The sequence below is a fragment of the Carettochelys insculpta genome, chromosome 22 (genome assembly GCF_033958435.1).
Source record: "Carettochelys insculpta isolate YL-2023 chromosome 22, ASM3395843v1, whole genome shotgun sequence".
Taxonomy (NCBI): domain Eukaryota; kingdom Metazoa; phylum Chordata; order Testudines; family Carettochelyidae; genus Carettochelys; species Carettochelys insculpta.
This window is the reverse complement of record NC_134158.1, coordinates 3,955,244-3,977,645: the sequence shown is the minus strand read 5'-3', so window position 1 is coordinate 3,977,645 and position 22,402 is coordinate 3,955,244. Positions and strand designations below refer to the sequence as shown.

Here is a 22,402-nt window from a genome sequence, read left to right as displayed (position 1 = left end):
CCCCTCAGTCTTCTCTTCTGCAGACTAAACAGACCCAACTGCCTCAACCTTTCTTCATAGGTCATATGCTCCAGCCCCCGAATTATTTTGGTCAACCTTTGCTGGACCCTCTCCAGTGTGTCCATGTCCTTCCTTTATTTTGGGGCCCAGAACAGGACACAGTACTCCAGATGTGGCCTCACCAAAGCCAAATAAAGAGGAATAATCACTTCTCTGGATCTACTGGCAACGCTCCTCTTGATGCCATTCGCCTTCTTGGCTACAGCAGCACAGTGTTGACTCATGTCCAGCTTCTCATCCACGACAGCTCCCAGGTCCTTTTCTGCAGAGCTACTACTAAGCCAGTCTGACCCCAGCCTGTAATAATGCTTGGGATTCTTCCAGTCCAAGTGAAGGACTCTGCACTTGTCCTTATTGAACCTCATCAGATTTCTTGTGGCCCAGTCTTCCAGTTTATCTAAGTCACTGTGGACCCTGTCCCTACCCTCCAGCCTATCTACCTCTCCCCCTCGCTTAGTGTCATCCGCAAATTTGCTGAGGGTGCAGTCCAGCCCCTCATCCAGGTTATTGATAAATATGTTGAACAGAACAGACCCAGAACCGAACCTTGGGGAACTCCACTTGAAACCGACCGCCATCCTGACATCAAGCTGTTGATCACTACCCACTGGACCCGACCTTCTGGTCAGCTTTCTATCCATCTTACCATCCATTTATCCAATCCACATTCCTTAATTTGATGACAAGAATATTGCGGAAGCCCATATCAAAAGCTTTGCTAAAATCAAGATAAATCACATCCATTGATTTTCCCCTATCCACAGAGCCAGTTTTCTCATCTTAGAAACTAATCAGGTTGGTCAGGCATGACTTGCCCTTTATGAATCCATGCTGACTATTTCTGATCACTCTCCCCTCCTCCAAGTGCCTCAAAATGACTTCCTTGAGGAGCCTGTTGAAGTACAAGACTTTTCTGTGTTTAGGTGGCTCACATTCAGCTTTATTGAATTCAGTAAGGCAACAGATGAGCCAAACTGGATACTAGTAAAACCAAGTCCAGCAAGGCTGCTTGATGCAGCTCACGCTTGTATTTTATACCCTCACACGAAAGCCCAGTGTCAGAGGCAATTTAAATCACTTCTCCAAGAGAAAGTGTTATCAGCAAAGAGAAACAGGTACCAGGGAGCTGGAGTCTTGACTCTAAACAGTCCGTTAACGCATTCCATAGAGCCTCCCGCCATTCCCAAACAGGTCAAGGAAAGTACAGGCTCTTCTGTGCATGCAGAAGTAAGGGATGTGAAATGGCTTCTGTACAAGATGGTTTCCACAACTCCCCTCTTTTAGCCTTAAAAAGGCTAACTCAGAAACCATTTCATAGATACATGTTCATTAAAGTATTTACATACACCTCTTGTTCTTTCCTTTGCTCATCATGCCTTAAAATCATTAGCTCCACTTCCCTGCTGGTAAGAGCCTGTTTGGCTCCTTTTAGAGCACAGGAAATACAGCATTTGATTTGCAAGAAACAAAAATAAGCACAAAGGATTATTGCTAATACTCATGCTATTCCTTGCAAAATTAAGTTCCCAGATGTCCAGTCCAACTTCCCAATCAACCCGAGGGTCCAACTTTCCTCCTGCTTCAGGCTCATCACAGCCTTTTCAATTTCTGAGGCATCTTCCTCTACTTTATTGCCAGTGTCTGTAATATACACACAGCATTCCTTTCCCACCACGGCACAAACCCCGCCCTTACTCCTTAGGATGTAATCTTGGGCCATTCGGTTTTGGAGGAACATTTGCCTAACTTCTCCTCATTGCTTATCGATGGCTGGGAGGGCTTTGATTGTAGCATTGGCTACTTTCTCGAAAGCTTCCTCCAGATTTCCTTCAGCACAAAGGCCACACCCAAACCTGGGGTCGTGATTCCGCAGTACGTTTCCCTTGTTATCTCTCGGTAGTTTCAGACCCTTCCACCGGGAAGATGGTCTGCTACCCAAATGGCTGGGAAGGCTGCCCCAGTATAGCAGGTTCCACTCCAGTGTATAGACAGAGTTTATATGCTCTTCAGCCACATTTGAAATAATGGCTGACCTGAGCTGTTAAGGCTTTATCGCATTGGGGTTTCATCATCCACTGCTTGTAGTACCCAAAGATGCCTTTATTTTTTTCCCAGGTGTTAATTTAACACCAAACCCCATTTTGGACAATGCTTATCTCACACTTGCTTTTCCCCACTCTCAGATTTAGAGAATTATTCCTCTTTATTCGGCACTGGTGAGGCCACATCTGGAATATTGTGTCCAGTTTTGGGCCCCCCAGTATAAAAAGGATGTGGATTTGCTGGAGCAGGTTCAGCGAAGGGCAACAAAAATGATTAAGAGGCTGGAGCACAAGACCTATGAGGAGAGACTGAGGGATTTGGGCTTGTTCAGTTTACAGTAGAGAAGACTTAGAAGTGATTTAATAGCAGCCTTCAACTTCCTGAAGGGGAGCTCTAAAGAGGAGGGTGAGAAACTGTTCTCAGTGGTGTCAGATGGCAGAACAAGGAGTAATGGTCTGAAGTTGAAGAGGGAGAGGTGTAGGTTAGATATTAGGAAAAACTACTTCACCAGGCGGGTGGTGAAGCACTGGAATGCGTTGCCTAGAGAGGTGGTGGATTCCCCATCCCTTGAGGTTTTTAAGTCCTGGCTGGACAAGGTCCTGGCTGGGATGACTTAGTGGGGGTTGATCTTGCTTGAAAGAGGGGGCTGGACTAGATCACCTCCTGAGGTCCCTTCCAGCTCCATGATTCTGTGGGCTCCTGTGCCACTGCATGTCCAGCAGTATTCTCCAACTGAGGTTATGGCCAGGTAGACATGCCCTAGGCCATTAAACTCTTTATCATACCGTGTGCCATTCTGACCCAATTCATCAAACCATGTGCCATTCATCTGAGTGTTATTTAGTAGGGCTGGAATCATTGGGACCCCTCCTTCTGAATGTACAGAACTATGAGAACATATTCAACAATCTGACGTATTAAATTCTAGGGAAACTTGGTTTATGCTTTTAATGAACCATATTTAAGCCACATCGGCTATAGCTACTAGGTATTAAAAACAAAACTAAACATAAGTTCAGCAGGATTTGTTTGGCCAGCCCCATCTGGCTGTTCTTCAGGACTTGGTAGCTTTCTTCACCTGTCTGTGGCAGGTTTCCTGGGTCGTCCTTGATACCGTAGTCTTGGTCCCTCAGGTTTGTCTGCTTCTGGGCCTGGATTGCTGGTACCAGGCCTGCGCTGATCCTCGTCTGCTTCTGGACCTGGATGGCTGGTACCAGGTCTGTGGGGCTCCTCTTCAGGACTAACCTCTGCAGGAGCTGGAACTGGTTTGCAGTGGGAGGTGTGGATCCAGGTGGGCAGTACCTTGCACTTCACAGCGGTATGGGTGGTCAAAAGGACTTGGTAGGGGCCCTTCCACCTGGGTTCCAGGGCCGTCTTACGCTGGTGGACCTTGACACAGACCCAATCTCCTGGTTGCAGTTTATGGCACGGCTCAGTCGGGGCCTCCAGGAAAGCGTCCTTGACCTGTGAATGACAGGACTGCACACACCTCATCAGTTCCTGACACTACCTAACTGTGCTTCCTTTGACAAGTGTAATGTCAGCCTGGTCAATCTCTGGGCTGCTCAGCTGTCTCATAGGCCGACCACACACCATCTCATTTGGACTCAGCCCAGGTTTTCGGTTAGGAGCGGCTCTCGTATTCATTAGGGCAATCGGGAGAAGCTTCTACCCAAGTTAAACCAGAGTCCTCACGTATTTTGGTGAGTTGATTCTTTACAATCCCATTTCGTCTTTCCACTGCTCCCGCGCTCTCTGGGTGTGGCAGACAGGGTAGCGCCTGTCGGATGGAGCGGTACTTTGCCACGTTCTGAATGACTTGCCCAGTGAAGTGAGTACCGCCATCACGGGAGATCACAAGGGGTATTCGCCAGAATGGGATGAGGTGATTTAGAAGATTTTTAGCCACTGTGATGGCATCAGCTTTCCTGCGTGGATCGGCTTCTACCCACCCTGAGAACAAACAAACAATAACCAGCACATATTCAAAGGATTTACGTTGAGGCAATTGAACGAAGTCCATCTGCAAATTCAGGAACGGCCCCAAAGGCAGGGGTCTGGTTGCTGGAACTGTCTGTACAGGTTTGCCCACGTTGAGGGCTTGGCCGACAGGGAAAGCCAGACCGTACTCTTGGGCTACTTGGGAGAATTTGGGAGCAAACCAGTTTTGTGTTAGAGTTGCTACCATCCCCCCTTTGTTAAGGTGCAAGAGCCCATGGAGCACGGAAGCCAGGTGAGGTAACAGGACCACTGGGGCAACAATGCGGCCGTCAAAGCTGCGCCACAAGTGGTCTGGGTGCAAGGTGCACCCTGGCAATCTCCACTCCCGCTTTCCCGATTCAGGGGCTTGGTCTTGCAGGAGGGCCGGTTCCGACAGGGAGGGCGCGGGAGATGGCATCGGAAGGGAGGGGTACAATGCTTCAGCCCGAGGAGGACATAGGGCAGCTGCCTTGGCAGCCCGAGTGGCCGTATCATTCCCTATTGCAGCTTCATCAGAGGAAGCAGAATGAGCTGTGCACTTAACAACAGCCAGAGCAGACAGTAAAAGTACAGCATCTAGGAGAGCAGCAACATAAGGGCCTTTCTTTACAGCGTGTCCAGAGGAGGTGAGAAAACCTCGCTGTTTCCATCGCCTGCCCAAATCATGAAGTCCGCCAAAAGCGCACCGGGAGTCAGTACAGACAGCGGCAGAAACCCCTGCTGCGATACGACAGGCGCGAGGGAGAGCTACGAGCTCTGCCACCTGTGCAGAGGAGACAGAAGGCAGAGGAGCAGAGTCCACAACATCATAAACAGTACAAAGTGCAGAGCCTGCTACTGAGGTACCAGAAGGATTATAAACGCAAGAACCATCTGTATACAGTATAAAGTCAGGATTGTCCCAGGGGGTTCCAGAGAGATCAGGTGGAGGAGACGTGACAGCCTGAACAACTTTCAAGCAATCACGCGGCTCCCCCTCGAGGGGTGCGGGGAGCCATGTAGGGGGATTTAAAGAAGCACAATGAACCTCTGAAACGTTAGGAGAGGCAAAAAGGAGCCGTTCATATTTAACAGGACGAGCATTGGAACGGTGCTGAGTTTTTCCTTTCAGGAGCAACGCAGACACTGAGTGAGGAACAGCCAACGTTAAGGGACATTGTAAAACCAAAGGCTCTGCTGGCTCTAAACTTCGTGCTGCAGCTGCAACTGCACAAAGGCGAGGAGAAAAAGAAGCAGCCACAGAATCAAGATAGGTACCGTGATCAGCAAGAGGGCGGCATTTCTCACCATGGCTCTGAACCAGCACACCCACAGCACATCCTTCCTTTGCATGACAGAACAAAGTGAAAGGCCGGGAATAGTCAGGTAAACCCAAAGCAGGAGCAGACGCTAATGCTTGTTTCAAGGAGGCGAAAGCAGTGCCTTGCTGGGGGCCCCAAGGAATGGGAGTGGGGTGGCATTTCGAGTAAGCTCCTTGAGCGGTTTGGTGAGTTGAGAAAAGTGAGGCATCCATTGCCTACAATAGCAGCCATGCCTAAGAAAGAAGGGATTTGCAAAGGGGTAGTAGGTCTAGGGGCAGAAAGGGTCGCCTGGATTCTGTCATCAGAGAGCTGACGGCTGCCTGCTGAGAGATCCTGCCCCAAATACCTGACTTTTGGCTGACACAGTTGAAGTTTTCGTTTGGACACCTTGTGCCATTTTTTGGCTGGGGCAACGAGAAGTGGAAGCGAGTCTGCTCTGCCTGCCTCGAGGGACGGGCTGCACAGAAGCAAATCATCTCCACACTGAATGAGAGTAGAGCCAGAGGGGAAAGTGATCTCAGCAAGGTCCCTCTGCAGGATCTGTGAAAAATAGGTGGGAGAATCGCTCAACCCTTGTGGCAGAAGAGTCCAGCAGTATCGCTGCCCTTTATAAGTAAAAGCTGCCAGGCATTGGCAGTCGGGATGGAGCGGAACACTGGAGAAGGCAGAGGAGAGGGCAACACAGTCAGGTGGGTGGAATCTGGTGGACTAGGGGAAAGAATTGTGGCTGGGTCGGGAGTAATAGGCAATTGAGAGATAACAAGGGAGCTGATCGCTCAAAGGCAGGTGTCCCTCCCCGGTTTCTTTAAGGGCAGTATGGGGGTGTTGCAAGGACTTGAGCAGGGGGTGAGAATCCCCTGGGCCAGGAGGTCAGAAATGACAGGTTGAATCCCTGCCCCAGCCGCAGGATTCAGCGGGTACTGAGGAACAGGGGGCAAGGGCTCGGTAGGGTTAACCGAAATGTACAGGGGATCTGCTGATATTCTGCCCACCTCGTTTGGGGCGGTGGCCCACAAGCAGTTGGGTGCCTGGGCCAAAAGATCAGCATCTGGCTGGGGAATAGAAGGCACGAGGGAGGCGGTGGGATCCCGCAGGGGGTCTTCCACCTCCTCTCCTGGCTGTGCAGGAACTTCGTGATAAACCCCATCTGGAGCACAGAAAATGGTGCAGCGCGACCCGCACCGGAGATCCCTTCCGAATAGATTTCCGGGGGAGCAGGACGGAGAAGGAAAGAGCCCTGCTCTGAAACGGGCCCAGTACAGGGGAGACGGGTTCAGAGACAGGGTGAGGTACGACTTGATCAGAAATGCCGACGGCGTTAACCGCCTGGCCAGAAAGGGGAACAGGGAAAGACGACACTTGGAGGCTGGACCTGCGGGCCCCCGTGTCTACTAAAACCTGGGTGTTTTGTCCAGCAGCCTGGCAGGTCAGAGCGCCAGCTGGGTTCAGGGGAATACGGGGAGATGAGAGAGAGAAGCTGCAATCCTCCTCCAGGCTCCCCTATTCGCTCTCAAAGTCCACTAAGTTAAACTGAGCCTGTGCAGCGCTGTGAACTGCAGGGACTGTCGGCCTGGGGTGACGTGGGCGCTGACTTTCCCAGTGTCCAGGCTGTTTGCAATAGTGGCAAACAGTTGTACCCACTGGTGTAACTGGGCTGCCTCGGCCAGCTGTAGCTGCAAACCAAGGTGGGGTCAATCTTGCTGTCCCATAGGTGCCCTGTGGAGGTCGCTCTGTCGAGCGGCCCCGACCCCTGCCTAATTCAGAGGGCATTGGTTGTAATCCCGTACATTGAGGTTCTTTAACCTGTTTAGCCTTTAAGCGCTGGCTGCAATGGTTTGCCACTGTTAAGAGGTCTGCTAAAGGTTTAGTTTCCCAGCCCCCAGTCATTCCTTTCAGCTGTCTCTGTACAGCTGGGTTTAATCCATTCACAAAGGCGGCACCCAGCGCCTGTTGAGCAGTCGCAGCCGGATTGTCATTGCCAGAGTGACTCTCAGATACCTTTGTCAGCCTTTCCAAATAGGCACCTGGTGTTCCCTTATCTTCCTGCTCGCAGAGATTAATTTTAACCCAATCTGGTCGCTTGGGAAAAACTGTAAGGACACTGTCAAGCAGCCTGTTTCCAGCTTGTGTAAGCTCAGTATCATGAGTTCCTGCCCCTGGCACTCCTTGGATGGGCTCAGCTGGCCCCTCTGCTTTCCTTATGAGCTTTTTATGCTTATCAGGCAAGATCACCCTTAAAAGCTGATCGAGGTCCTGCCAATTTGGGTCATAAGAGCGGATCACTAGCACTAGTCCTGATTGAAACTTCACTGGGTCGTCTTCTGCTGGGGGAAAGTCTTTAGCCATAGCACGTAATTCAGTTCTAGTCCAGGGTTGGTAAACCTGCATGCGCCCTCCTTGGGGGTTTGGGACTTCTCGTAAAGGAAAAATTTGAGTGGTTGGGCTATTATGTGTTTCCCCCCATGCATCTTGCTAATGGTTGTCCCTTTGAAGGTGGTGTCTTGAGGACAATAGTAGCTGCAGCGGCTGGCTGGTAGGTCATGAGGTGCACCCTGGGTCCCTTTTCTTCCCTCTCTACAGAGGCTCCTGAATCCCTTTGATCCTCCTGGGCCTGGGGACCTGGGTTTGGACAAGGTAGAGGATTCCAGGCAGAACACAGGATGTCATCATATTGTCCTGGGAGTTAGGGCTTGGAAGGCAAGGATACAATTGCCCCATAAATGGCGCACTCGGATGTGTGTGTGCTGTTTTGTGTTGTACATCTGTACCTTCAAGCTGTCTGATTTTTGACTGAAGTTTCTCCCGGGAATCTTTTAAACTTCTTAAACGAGACTCGTTCTGCTTTTTACAAGTTTCTTCATACCATGATGATGAGGCAGATAACATTGTTGATCGGGAGTTTTCACTCCATCACCCTCAAGAGCGCCTCCTAAATGGGGAATTTTATCCCTATCAGTGGTACCTAATAGAGGGAACTGCAGTTTGGGATTGTCCCGGGTATAAAAATTCCTTTTTTCTAGAAACTTGCAAGTAATTTCCCCATAGTGAGTGTACATAAAAACAGCTGGACGGCCTTTAGAGGGTACCGGCATTCCTGGAGTCTGACCTATCCCCAGCATTGATTTTCTCCCTGTGAGGCACCGAATGGAAGTTCTCCTGGCTCATAGGGTGCAAGGCAGTGAACCGAATTTCACCTGGCTCACAAGATCTCTCCCTGCAAGGCACCGAACCGAAGCTCACCTGGTTACAGAGTGTGAGGCACTGGACCAAAGCCCCCCTGGCTCGTGGGGAGGTGGGGGGGTTGTTCCTGGCACCCGCTCCAGCCCAGCAGGATGCCTGGCGGGAGTTAAGTCTGCCCGTGCTTAGGGATATCTTTAACGCTTAGTCTTACTTCAGACCAGAAACAGAGGGAGGCAACAAAACTTCCCACAGTTCCGTGTGCCGAAAAAGAGTCGTGGCACCACACCAGCTTTTAGTGTCCGAACACAGAGGGCCCAGCGCATGGCTGCCTCACTAGAGACACCGGTGTGCCCTTTGGGAACTGAAACATACAAGACAGGCCTAATAGACACAGACAGACAGACACAGAACGTTAGCTGCTCCACAAAGGTGGAACCCGTAGCTCCCCCTTACCCTGGCGGCCGCCGGCACTCCAGTCCCAAGCCCCTGCGGGGAGATTCTGTAACAGGTATCCCCCTTACCTTCTATTGAGCGCTCTTGAGAGGCTTGGAAGTCGGGTGCTGGCCCCCCCGTCTGCGCAAGTGGTGCGTTGGGATCTCGGTGGAACCTCCAGATTGCTGAAGCACAAGACGTCTCTGTGTAGGCGGCAAACGTTCAGCTTTACTGAACTCAATCAGGCAACAGATGAGCCAAACTGGACACGAGTAAAACCAGGCCCAGCAAGGCTGCTTGGTGCAGCGAACTCTGGTATTTTATCCCCTCACGCAAACAACGCCCAGTGTCAGAGGCAGTTAGTTAGAGCAGCGTAAATCACTTTCCAAAGAGAAACTGGTATCAGCAAAGAGAAACAGGTACCGGGGAGCTGGAGCCCCAACTCCAAACAGCCCATAATCGCATTCCATAGAGCTCCTCCTCCCGCCGTTCCCAAACAGGTCAAGGAAAGGACCAGCTCCTGTGTGCGCGTGGGAGTAAGGGCTGTGAAATGGCGTCTATACAAGATGGCTTCCGCAATCAGTTACAGCTACTCTTTGGTCTACCCCCACTCCCCGCCCCCAGGCTACCAGCAAGGATGGAGAGTCCTCTCCAGCTGGCACCCTCCAACACGCCGCATGGCCTGGGCTAGTGTTTGGAGCAAGTGCGCTGCCCAAGGGCGCCGTCCCCCTCTGGGTCGCCCCAGTCGGATGCAAAGGAAAGAGACGTCAGTACGTTTGGAACTGAGGTGACTGCAAGGAGATGTGGAAATCAGGTTTGACGAATCCTCCCTGCTACCCGCCTTAGGGGCTCCACTCCGCACTTGCTGGCTGAGTTTGCTCCCGTAGCCTTTGCCTCTCCCGATCCTGCCCACAAGGCAGTGGGGAAGGTTCTCACAGGGGTGTCTGCCCCGGGGGGGGCGTAAGGAGTCAGGGCCCCTTGGACGCCAGTGACCAAATGGTGGTTCAGACACCATTTGGATTAGCCCAATGGAGGGACCCAAGTATCCCAGACCCTCATCTCCTGCAGAACAAGGGGGCAGAAGCTGCCTAGTCAATACATCCACCATCACATTCGGGTGGTCCACACTGCCCGCCTGGTGCCTGTGGGCTGCTGGCGCTGCCGCTGCTGTGGGCTCACGGACGACCATGTGGGCAAGAAGAGATAACACACAGCAAATAGCAGGGAGGGTCAGTCTGGCTTGATCATCCACACCACCACTCGCTCCCCTGTCGCTGAGCTTCCCCCCCCCCACCTGCAGCACCCCCCCCGCCCACAGACCCCTAACTCCCTCTCCCCCGAGTAAGTTAAGGACTTACTGCTGCTGCAGCCTGGAAGAGCTGCCACCTCCTCCACCAGAGCTACGCGTACCTCAACTGCGCACAGCAAAGCAGCTCCTGCCGTGCGTCAGGGCAGCCATGGCTGTCTGCTGCAAAGCAGCTCCGGCCGCGTGGTGGGACGCCCACAGCCCTGCAGCCAGGCACATCCCGTCACACTCTGCAGCTTCCCCTGCGCCCTCTGGCCCACTCCCAACATTTCCTTGGACCACAGCTCACCCCCTGCACCCTCCAGCCCAGCCTGCTCCCAACACCCACCCCACCTGGCTCCCCAAAACTCCTAGTCCCTACCACCCCCTGGGTACTGGTACCGCCTCCACTGGAGCCCCCAGCTAGCAAGTAGAATTTTAGTGAAAAGAGCAAAAATGCCCCACGTTGGACATAAAAGCTCAGCAGCTGAAAGGTGATTTTTCAGAACAAGCCAGGACCAGGGCACCTTTAATCCCTCTCCTGGTTTTGCTGGGGAGCAGCCCCATGGGAAGGGGTGGCAAAGGAAGCAGGTGCCCCAGGGCCCAGCATTTTGGTGGTGGCAGCTTACATTATAGTAGGGGAGGGAGCAATCTTTTCTTTTGTCTTTGAAGAAACACTAATACTCCTTGGGCCTGATCACAGATTGCAGAACATAAAAACTCATCATCTTGCCATTAGATCTCTGGTCACTGCAGACTGAATTGTGTTCCTTAATATGGTGAGTGCTGTGCCAAGTTTTTTCAGCCGTTGCTTGTTGTAAGCAGTGGGGATGGTCCCACTATTAAGGAGAACTATTCTGGCTTCTACACTACTCTGATGAAATGGTCTAGTGAAAGGATACGAGTGTCTGCTCCAACTGCCTTTATCTCGCATTCTCCTTTACCAGAGTTGTGAGCCCAGTTCTTGAGGGGCCATTTGGGGATCTGGGGCAAATAATTAAAAAAAAAAAAAAAAAAAGTCTGTCAGGGATTGTGTTTGGCCCTGAGGGCAGGGACTGGACAGTGACATCCTGAGGTCCCTTCTAGCTCTCTGAGATGTGCAGCTCCAGAGACTGTAGTCTAGGACCTTAAAAACTAACATCTCTTTCTGCAGAAGCGTTCGTGGATGAAAACCAGTGTGTCAGCTGCATGGAGTAGAAACAAAGAAACTCAAGTGGGGAGGTCGTTGCACTGCGACACCCGGAGCACTTACAAAAACCAACAGTGAAATACTCTCTCACCCAATCTAGGTGTCTGCTGCCACAGGATGGCGTGAGAGCCACAGGTGTAACTGGCTTCAAAGAAGGGCTCAGTAGCTCATTGAGGATAGGAGCAGCAATGGCTATGAGCCAAGCTGGCCAGGACACAACCTCTTGCTCTGGCTGTCCCTAAACCCCCACCAGCCAGAAGCTTGGACTGCAGGGAACGGGTAGCAGGAAGTTGCCCTGTTCTCTTCATTCCCTGTGACCCCGGGTGGCTGTTTGAATGAGAGCTGAGGTCAGTTTCTGGCGCAGCACCAGGCTTCCTGTGTGACCGTGGCACCGCTCTCACTTCACTCTGTGCTGCTCTTCAGCTTCTTTCAATATGAAGCGGCTGAACAAGGGCGAGTGCAGAATCCCGCACTTCCCTGGGGTTCGTCCAGCCCAGCACCACTGGCTGGGGACCGCCTGGCGAAGGGAGAGGGCTGCAGAAAAGGCCCTGGGGATCACAGCGGCTGAGAGCTGCATGTGCAGCAAGAAGGCTCAGGGCGTGTGGGATGACGCTGGGCGGGGCACTGCCAGCGGAGCCAGGGAAGGGATTATTTCTTCATTCCGCACCAGCCAGGGCACAGCTGGAGCTCCGCATCCGGTCACCCTAGTGCTCAAATTCACAGCGCGAGAATATCTGCATCTGATTGTCAGACACACCCAGCAAGTGGCACTAACACTCACCCCTCGTTTAACAAGGGCTTCACTTACCAGTACTCACTAACACGAGGGGGACACACTTACCACTGTTCACTGTGCGAGTCGACTTCCCCACCCATACGAGCCAGCCCCCGGGTCCCTGGTGTCAGGGATTTTTCATCCCTCAGGCATCATCGTCCCCGTGGTCCAGGGGAAACGAGCCTTGGGCCTTTAATATCATTACGGGGCAGGTAGACTCTAAAAGGTACATAGGCTGCCAGTTAGCAGCCCTCTGTAACGGTCACTCTGTGTCAGTTGGTTTTACCGGTAACCTGAACTCACAAACGTTTCAAAAATCATAGATTTGAAATCCAGGCTCCTCATTGGGTACAGGTGAGGCAGCTTCGAGAGGAGGACCTGTTTGAAAGCAGGACCTTCAGAACGTCTGTATGTAAATAGACTCATGAATAATGTATGAGATCAGGGAATATAAGGCAGCGCCGCACAGCGTTCGGGGCCCTTGGGGCAGAGCTGCCTCTGAGGCGAAGACTTTTTGAAGATCCCCTGAAGCAATTCCACATCCGCCCAGCAGGGTCCGCCCTGCTGAGGCACTCGCTGAATCACTCACTCTGAGAGAGCAAAGGCAGCAGCTCTGAGGTAAATTGGGCGGGAGACGAACTGGCCTCACCCTGAGGGTGCGGTACTGCGCTCTCGCCCCTTAGCACCCAGAGCCTGTCATCGCTGCGGCACCCCCGACCCCGCCGCCGACAAGCGGCTCAAAGGCGGATTTGGTGTGTGTCGAACTGGCCTCACCCTTAGGGTGCGGTACTGCGCTCTCGCCCCTTAGCACCCAGAGCCTGTCATCGCTGCGGCACCCCCGACCCCGCCGCCGACAAGCGGCTCAAAGGCGGATTTGGTGTGTGTCGAACTGGCCTCACCCTTAGGGTGCGGTACTGCGCTCTCGCCCCTTAGCACCCAGAGCTTGTCATCGCTGCAGCACCCCCGACCCCGCCGCCGACAAGCGGCTCAAAGGCGGATTTGGTGTGTGTCGAACTGGCCTCACCCTTAGGGTGCGGTACTGCGCTCTCGCCCCTCAGCACCCAGAGCCTGTCATCGCTGCGGCACCCCCGACCCCGCCGCCGACAAGCGGCTCAAAGGCGGATTTGGTGCGTGTCGAACTGGCCTCACCCTTAGGGTGAGGTACTGCGCTCTCGCCCCTCAGCACCCAGAGCCTGTCATCGCTGCGGCACCCCCGACCCCGCCGCCGACAAGCGGCTCAAAGGCGGATTTGGTGTGTGTCGAACTGGCCTCACCCTTAGGGTGCGGTACTGCGCTCTCGCCCCTTAGCACCCAGAGCCTGTCATCGCTGCGGCACCCCCGACCCCGCCGCCGACAAGCGGCTCAAAGGCGGATTTGGTGCGTGTCGAACTGGCCTCACCCTTAGGGTGCGGTACTGCGCTCTCGCCCCTCAGCACCCAGAGCCTGTCATCGCTGCGGCACCCCCGACCCCGCCGCCGACAAGCGGCTCAAAGGCGGATTTGGTGTGTGTCGAACTGGCCTCACCCTTAGGGTGCGGTACTGCGCTCTCGCCCCTTAGCACCCAGAGCCTGTCATCACTGCGGCACCCCCGACCCCGCCGCCGACAAGCGGCTCAAAGGCGGATTTGGTGTGTGTCGAACTGGCCTCACCCTTAGGGTGCGGTACTGCGCTCTCGCCCCTTAGCACCCAGAGCCTGTCATCGCTGCGGCACCCCCGACCTCGCCGCCGACAAGCGGCTCAAAGGCGGATTTGGTGTGTGTCGAACTGGCCTCACCCTTAGGGTGCGGTACTGCGCTCTCGCCCCTTAGCACCCAGAGCCTGTCATCGCTGCGGCACCCCCGACCCCGCTGCCAACAAGCGGCTCAAAGGCGGATTTGGTGTGTGTCGAACTGGCCTCACCCTTAGGATGCGGTACTGCGCTCTCGCCCCTTAGCACCCAGAGCCTGTCATCGCTGCGGCACCCCCGACCCCGCCGCCGACAAGCGGCTCAAAGGCGGATTCGGTGTGTGTCGAACTGGCCTCTCCCTGAGGGTGCGGTACTGCGCTCTCGCCCCTTAGCACCCAGAGCCTGTCATCACTGCGGCACCCCCGACCCCGCCGCCGACAAGCGGCTCAAAGGCGGATTTGGTGTGTGTCGAACTGGCTTCTCCCTTAGGGTGCGGTATTGCGCTCTCGCCCCTTAGCACCCAGAGCCTGTCATCGCTGCGGCACCCCCGACCCCGCCGCCGACAAGCGGCTCAAAGGCGGATTCGGTGTGTGTCGAACTGGCCTCTCCCTGAGGGTGCGGTACTGCGCTCTCGCCCCTTAGCACCCAGAGCCTGTCATCGCTGCGGCACCCCCCGACCTCGCCGCCGACAAGCGGCTCAAAGGCGGATTTGGTGTGTGTCGAACTGGCTTCTCCCTGAGGGTGGAGAACTGCGCACACATCAATTGAAGCCTGGAGCCTGCCACCTTCGCAGCACCTACGCTCTCGCTGCTCCTCGCTTTGATTCTTCTTCACCGGACGTGACCAACGCGCTCGACTAGACTACGGGACTGGACCCTTACACCTGATTGCACACGTAAAACCCCCTCTACGCCCCGAGACACTAACTCTAAACCCTAATACTCCATCAAGTAATTCGGGCTGTGTAGGGGAACTTAACAGGCTGTGGCTTAGGTTGCAGTTCTACTGGATTAATTAAGAGCCATAACCCGGAGCTGAATTAATTTGCTCCAAGCTGAGCAATTGGTAAATAAGCCCATAGTTAAGGCTTTGTTAGTTAACTGCTATTGTTAAGATTTCTTTTTTTCCTCCTAACCTTCCCTCTTTCTCTCTCCAATCCCCACTGGGAAATCCGTCATATATTATCTCAGTTGGGAGGAAACCTTGATAGGCTGGACCTCAAGGTTTCCAATAGGGTGGCTCATCGAGCCGTCCAGAGCAAATAGGGGTAAAAAAAAAAACTACTTTAGCTTCCCTAGCTCGGAGAAAAACTCACTTCAAACCTCATTAAGTCTCTTTACCGTTTTGTTTGACAAGGGAAGTCTCTCATAAACTCCTTCCATGGAATTCTTGTTAATATTTAGCGTAAGTGTTTAGATCATATATTTTTATACGTTAGTTGTTCATGAATAGTTATACAAGTTTAGTTCATCTGCAGTGTTTGTTCGTTTATATGTTGCTGTGTTTTGGTTAATAAATACAGACATTACATAGTTTATTTTTCCTCTCCTTGTCTCACCCTTGCCTTTAACGAGCGAGCCAGCTCCTGACCTACCGGGAATTAGCTTCTCCCCAGCCTCTCCCCTCTCGTACAACACTGGTCTCTAGGCCCCCTGCCGGAGGTGGGTGGGATTGGCCTGCTGAGGAGCGGAGCGGCCTTTGTCTGTCGGCGGGCTTCTGCCGTCTCTTCTTTGCCCTCGTCTGAGGCCCCGTGGGGATCCGAACAGGACGCTGGTGCGGGGTCAGCGGGGGGTCCATTGCCCGCGATTCTGCCCGCACTGACACCTGGCTGGGGTGTGGGGAGACCCACAGCCCTGCAGTTGGAGCTGAGCCGGCTGCAAAGTCCCTGGCTGGGGCTGGGGAGCCCCACAGCCCGGGGCTGGAGCTGATTGCTTGGGCGAAAACTCACTGGTTCCTGGCAGGAGCTACTGTTCGGGCCCCGGGCTGGGGAGCAGTGGAGTGGGTGGGCCTGCGTCCCCCTCCCCCACCCTGAGAGAAGTAGCCCCTCCCCTCTCCCAGCCCACACTGCTTTGGTTGTGTGTCTGTTACCGCGCCTGTGCCAGGGCAAACCACCGGTGCACTGGCTGTTCTGCTCAGCCCTGCTAAAAGGCAGCTGGGCCTTGCTGACTGCTCAGGGCAGGGCTCCTACGCTGTATTGCTCGGTTCAGGGGACTCCCCCACACACCTACCACGTCAGCACATCTGCACGTCAGCCGACATTGACAACAGTGAGTGTTGCCAAAGCAAAGAGAGGAAGGAACAGAGCAATGATCACTGCCGCTGCCGTGCGCAAAGGCGACGACCAACACTGCACAGACAGAGGCAGAGGAACCAGCAACGTTTGCTCATCTCATTTGTACAGGAAGTTTTGCATCGTTTTACTTGCCCAGGTGCCTTTTTAATTCCATCTGTTCCCATGGGGATCCGCTCTAGAGTCTCTGAGAGGGAATGTCTGTCTGTCTGTCTGGGTCTGGGCTTGTCCATTGGTCTGAGAACTCCTAAATGGTAAGAACCAGGACCACCCACTCTGGTCTGCAGCTTTCTCTTCTTGTAACTTAGAGCCAGGCTGGGGTGTGGGTGTGCCAGGGAATGGATGGGCTGCACCGGGATGGCCACACAGAAAAGAGATGACCACAACATGAGAAAGGGGTTGGCTGGGGATACCCCCTCTCCCCCACCCAGGACTATCCCAGCCATGAGCATCCCACACCCAGGTGCCCTTGGGGACAGCTGCAGCGCCCTCCCCCCTAAGTTCATACAGGGACATGGTTGGCTGTTCCCCTCCATCAGGGAGTGAGGAGAAAGTGCACATTTGCTGCATTCCTCTCTGGCTGGGCAGTGCAGAGGACCGATGACCCTGGCCCTACCGCAGGCGAGGGACATACGCCGCTCCCCTGGGTGGACCTGCTGGAGCTGCAGCAGCCAAGCAGAGGTGCTTCTCACCTGGGCCCAAAGCTGCTGCGGTGACAGTGGGCTAGGACAATGGTCTCTCCCCAGAGTCCCCATGCACTGACCCCTCCTCTCCAGACACACCCGAGAGCAACAACTCAAGTGAAGCATTTTCAGTTTATTTAATTAAAAAAAGACAACAAAAATTAATCAAGTTCAGGTCCTTAAACTCCAGTGTGTCTAGTTCTTTTATAAAGGAGCAAGGGTTAATGTAGGGAACAAGTGGACTTTATTTTAGTTACTTGACTGGCTCCGTAACACCACACCCTTGAGGAATGAGAAGCAGTGTGGTAGTTCATGGGGTTCTCACTGACTTTTTGCCCGGTGGCCCAGCTTCAAAAATAGCAACAAAGAGAGAGTTATGGGATTTCCCTCCTGTGTGAATTCTCTGATGATCAATAATGTCCGAGCAGCCACTGAAGGTTACCCACGTGAGTGCAGTCAGTGGGTTATTCTCTTGTGTGAACTCTCTGATGATTGACAATGTGCGAGTGTTCCCGGACAGACAAAATAGCTGAAAGGTTCCTCTGATCAGTTAGATTTTAGTGCTGACTAAAGCTTTTCCCACAGGCAGATCAGCTGAAAGGTTTCTCTCCAGTGTGGGTTCTCTGATGACGACTAAGACTGGAGCGCTGAGTAAAGCTTTTCCCACAGGTGGAGCAGGTGAAGGGTTTCTCTCCTGTGTGGGTTCTCTGATGTACAGCAAGGAGGGAACTCCGACTGAAGCTTTTCTGGCAGTAAGAGCAGTCAAAGGGTTTCTCTCCTGTGTGGCTTCTCCTGTGTAAAACAAGGCATGACCTCTGTCTGAACCTTTTCCCACAGTCAGGGCAGTGGAAGGGTTTCTCTCCAGTGTGGGTTCTCTGATGATAAGTAAGACTTGAGCGCTGACGAAAGCTTTTAACATAAGAACATAAGAATGGCCATACTGGGTCAGACCAAAGGTCCATCAAGCCCAGCATCCCATCTGCCGACGGTGGCCAATGCCAGGTGCCCCAGAGAAGGAGAACAGAAGACAAGTGATTTATCTCCTGCCATCCATCTCCTGCCCTTGTTATGAAGGCTAGGGCACCATACTTTATCCCTGGCTAATAGCCATTTATGGACCTGACCTGCAAAAATTTATCAAGCTCTTTTTTAAACCCTAATAGAGTCCTGGCCTTCACAGCCTCCTCGGGCAAGGAGTTCCACAGGTTGACTGTGCGCTGTGTGAAGAAAAATTTCCTTTTATTAGTTTTGAACCTACTACCCATCAATTTCATTTGGTGTCCCCTAGTTCTTGTATTATGGGAAAAGGTAAATAATTTTTCTATATTCACTTTCTCCACACCATTCATGATTTTATATACCTCTATCATATCGCCCCTCAATCGCCTCTTTTCCAAACTGAAAAGTCCCAGTCTCTCTAGCCTCTCCCCATATGGGACCCTTTCCAAGCCCCTAATCATCTTAGTCGCCCTTTTCTGAACCTTTTCTAATGCCAATATATCTTTTTTGAGGTGAGGAGACCACATCTGCACGCAGTACTCGAGATGTGGGCGTACCATAGTTTTATATAGGGGAAGTATGATATCTTTTGTCTTATTATCGATCCCTTTTTTAATAATTCCTAACATCCTATTTGCCTTACTAACTGCCGCTGCACACTGCGTGGATGTCTTCAGAGAACTATCCACTATAACTCCAAGATCCCTTTCCTGATCTGTCGTAGCTAAATTTGACCCCATCATGTAGTACGTGTAATTTGGGTTATTTTTTCCAACATGCATTACCTTACACTTACCCACATTAAATTTCATTTGCCATTTTGCTGCCCAATCACTCAGTTTGCTGAGATCTTTTTGTAGTTCTTCACAATCCCTTTTGCTTTTGACTGTCCTGAACAACTTGGTGTCATCTGCAAACTTTGCCACCTCACTGCTTACCTCATTTTCTAGATCATTGATGAACAAGTTGAACAGGATCGGTCCCAGGACTGAGCCCTGGGGAACACCACTAGTTACCCCCCTCCATTGTGAAAATTTACCATTTATTCCCACCCTTTGTTTTCTGTCTTTTAACCAATTCCCGATCCATGAAAGGACCTTTCCTCCTATCCCATGACCACCTAATTTACATAAAAGCCTTTGGTGTGGGACCGTGTCAAAGGCTTTCTGGAAATCTAGGTATATTTTCCCACAGTCAGAGCAGTGGAAGGGTTTCTCTCCAGTGTGGGTTCTCTGATGATCAATAAGACCTGAGCGCAGCTGGAAACTTCTCCCGCAGTCAGGGCAGCTATAAGGTCTCTCTCCTGTGTGGATTCTGCAATGACTTCTAAGACTTGAGGAGAATGAGAAGCTTTTCCCACACTCAGAGCAGTTGAAGGGTTTCTCTCCTGTGTGGATTCTCCTATGCATAAAAAGGCATGACCTATGTCTGAACCTTTTCCCACAGTCAGGGCAGTTATAGGGTGTCTCTCCTGTGTGGATTCTGCAATGACTTGTAAGTTTTGAAAGCCGCACGAAGCTTTTGCCACAGTCAGAGCAGCGGAAGGGTTTGTCCCCGGTGTGGGTTTTCTGATGGTCAACCAGATATGAGCGTTGACTGAAGCTTTTCCCGCAGTCAGAGCAGAGAAAGGGTTTTCCCCGGGTGTGGATTCTCATATGTTTATCAAGGCCGGAAACGTCACTGAACCATCTCCCGCACTCAGAGCAGTTGAAGGGTTTATCTTCTCTGTGAATACTCTGATGTCTGACCAGGTTTGCACTCCTGCTGAAGCTTTTCCCGCAGGCAGTGCAGTGATAGGGTTTCTCTCCGCTGTGAATTACCTGATGAGTGAGAAGGTGCGAGTGTCGCCGAAAGCTTTTCCCACACTCAGAGCAGTGGAAGGGTCTCTCTCCTGTGTGGATTCTCCTATGTAAAACAAGGCATGACCTCTGTCTGAACCTTTTCCCACAGTCAGGGCAGCTATAAGGTCTCTCTCCTGTGTGGATTCTGCAATGACTTTTAAGACTTGAGGAGCGTGAGAAGCTTTTCCCACACTCAGAGCAGTGGAAGGGTTTCTCTCCAGTGTGGGTTCTCTGATGATTAATAAGACCTGAGCGCAGCTGGAAGCTTCTCCCGCAGTCAGGGCAGATATTGGGCTTCTCTCCTGTGTGGATGGTACAAAGACTGTTAAGACTGAAGCTTCCCCCACAGGTTTTCTGTTGTTCGCTCTCTTTAGTGTTTCTCACACCTCTGCTCCCATGGCTGGAGCTATCCTGCCCCTCCCCTGCATGGTTTCCCTGCTGCCTTTCTGAGCTACGCTGACTCTCACAGGTCTCTCTGTGCTCAGGACTCGGAGAAACACGACCTTCAGAGCTTCCCAGGAATATCCCACAGGAGGCCACTTGCTCTGGTTCTTCCAGCTGAAGATTCTCCTCCTTGTTCTTGAGCAGCATCACCTCACCTGCTGGGACACAGAGAGAACCAAACAGCTCAAAGGAAAACTCTGAAGGGGAAATGCAGCCAACGGCTGATGGAAAGACTGAAATAACATGAACTGAGCTGCTCCTCCTTCCTCACAACCCTTCCCCAGAAGAGGGACCCCAGCCCTGCTCCCACCCTCTGGCTGGAACTGAAGACAGGCTGAAGGCTCAGTCAGTCTGGATTAAAAGGCCCAAGTGACATCTAGGAGGACACGGAAATCGGTTTCTGAGTCTCTTTAGCTCACTGCTCACCTGTGTGGGGGTCACTGATGATCTCCCCTTTCTCAGCGCCCTGGAGATCTGGGACGCCCAGCGCCTCCCCTCGCTCCACCCAGGAGATCACATCAGCTTTGGGAGCTGGCAATCCTGCTTGGGGAGCAATTAACCAAGTGCTGATCTTGTTCAGGAAGGTCCAGGCCATTACTTCTTCCAGTCCCTGAATCTGAGCCGCCCACCCAGAGAGGCTCCTTCCCCACCAGGCACAGGCCGGGCTCTGGATGGTACAAGATCCCATGTCACACTCACCTGGGGTACAGGTGCCTCACCCCTGCCTCGGGAATGGCCCAGCTCATTCCTGGGGGAGCCGAGTGCTCTGCTGCACTCTCTAGGGTAGAACTCAGCCTCCCCCTTGACCTGTTCCACCCCCCGCATCCCAGGGCAGGACAGGACCACTCAGCTCAAACAAGTCACTCGATTTGGTGTTGTTTTTGTGGATAAAACTAACACAGCTACGCCCAATGCCTGGCACCAGGCAGGCACTGAACTTAGCCACGTGGAGCGGGAAGCCATCATACACATGAAAAAACCTGCACAGATACAGACACCATCTTCCTCGCCAAGTGCAAATGGATGGACGTCCCACCCAACGGGCTGAAGGTGAAACACTCACTGCAACCGACACACTGCAGGGACTGTGTCGAGAGATTGGTCGCACACTCCCACAGACCTGAGGAACCACCTGTTCAGCATCCTGTGCAGCAAACAGGGAAACATCACAAGGAGCTCTCAAGTCTGGAGCTTCTCCTTAAAACCAGCCTCCCACACAAACACCCATGTGGCTGGACTTTACTGAAAGGAGACAGGAGAGTTACAACGCCCGCTGCTCTTCTCTACAGGACTGTAAACTCTCTCACCTCCTACTTGCCATTTGGGGCCACAGTAGTGGTACCCGTAACTCACCCGGCAACATTGTCAATCTATCCAACTACACACACAGCCCAGCAGAGGAGTCTGTGCTATCTCAGGGACTCTCTTTGTGCCACACCACCCCCACAAACATGACACAGTTCTGTGGGGATCTGGAACCCTGCCCCAGTTTTGCCAGGAATACTTTCAACAAGACTCAGAACAGCCCTGCAGGCACCATCACACCTCGAGTACAAGAAGAATTCTGCATGGAATCCTTCCTGGCAATCAAAACAACAGACTGGACGTATACCTAGAGCGCTTCCGCTTCTGTGCGCAGGCAGAAATTGTGGGAAAGCGACATCGCTTGTCCCAGGACCTGAGCCGTGCGGAATGCAATGTCACCCACAGCCTCAGAAACAGCTCTGGCGTTGTCATCCAAGAGGCTGGCAAAGGAGCTGCTGTTCTCATCATGAATAGGTCAGACCATGAAAAGGAGACTCCCAGGCAGCTCTCCAATACCACCTTCTACAGGCTACTGTCCTCTGATCCCACTGAGCAGCACACACAGAAACTGCACCGTCTGCTCAAGACACTCCTGACAAAAGCGCAGGAACAGATCTGCACAGACACACCCCCAGAGCCCCAAGATCCATAAATCTAGACATTCTGGAGGCACCATCAGCTCAGGCATTGGCGCTCTCATTGCAGCCTTGTCCAGCTGTGGGGACTCTCGACTCAGACCTTATGTTACCAGCACTCCGAGCTCTCTCTGAAACACCACCGACTTCCTCAGGAAATTGCTGTGCACTGGTGATCTTCCTGAAAACACCATGCTGGCCTCCATGGATGTAGAGGTCCCTTACACAAAAAAACCCACGTGAAGATGGACTTCAAGCTGTTGGGAACAGTTTCCCTGATGATGCCACGGCCCA

The 22,402-nt window shown here is 52.7% G+C and overlaps 2 protein-coding genes across 2 annotated transcripts in view; both read right to left on the bottom strand.

The window, feature by feature from the left end:
• LOC142024976 (uncharacterized) overlaps nucleotides 1-22,402 on the bottom strand; it is a 169,847-nt gene that overhangs the window by 143,534 nt on the left and 3,911 nt on the right. The gene's annotated exons all lie outside the window — the stretch shown is intronic.
• Nucleotides 17,022-21,789, bottom strand: LOC142024628 (uncharacterized). Its single transcript, XM_075016769.1, has 3 exons — nucleotides 20,595-21,789; nucleotides 18,861-20,323; nucleotides 17,022-17,966 (listed from the first exon to the last, which is right to left on the bottom strand). The coding sequence occupies exons 1-3, from the start codon at nucleotides 20,854-20,856 to the stop codon at nucleotides 17,475-17,477; spliced, it is 2,217 nt and encodes a 738-aa protein (XP_074872870.1). The 5' UTR covers nucleotides 20,857-21,789; the 3' UTR covers nucleotides 17,022-17,474.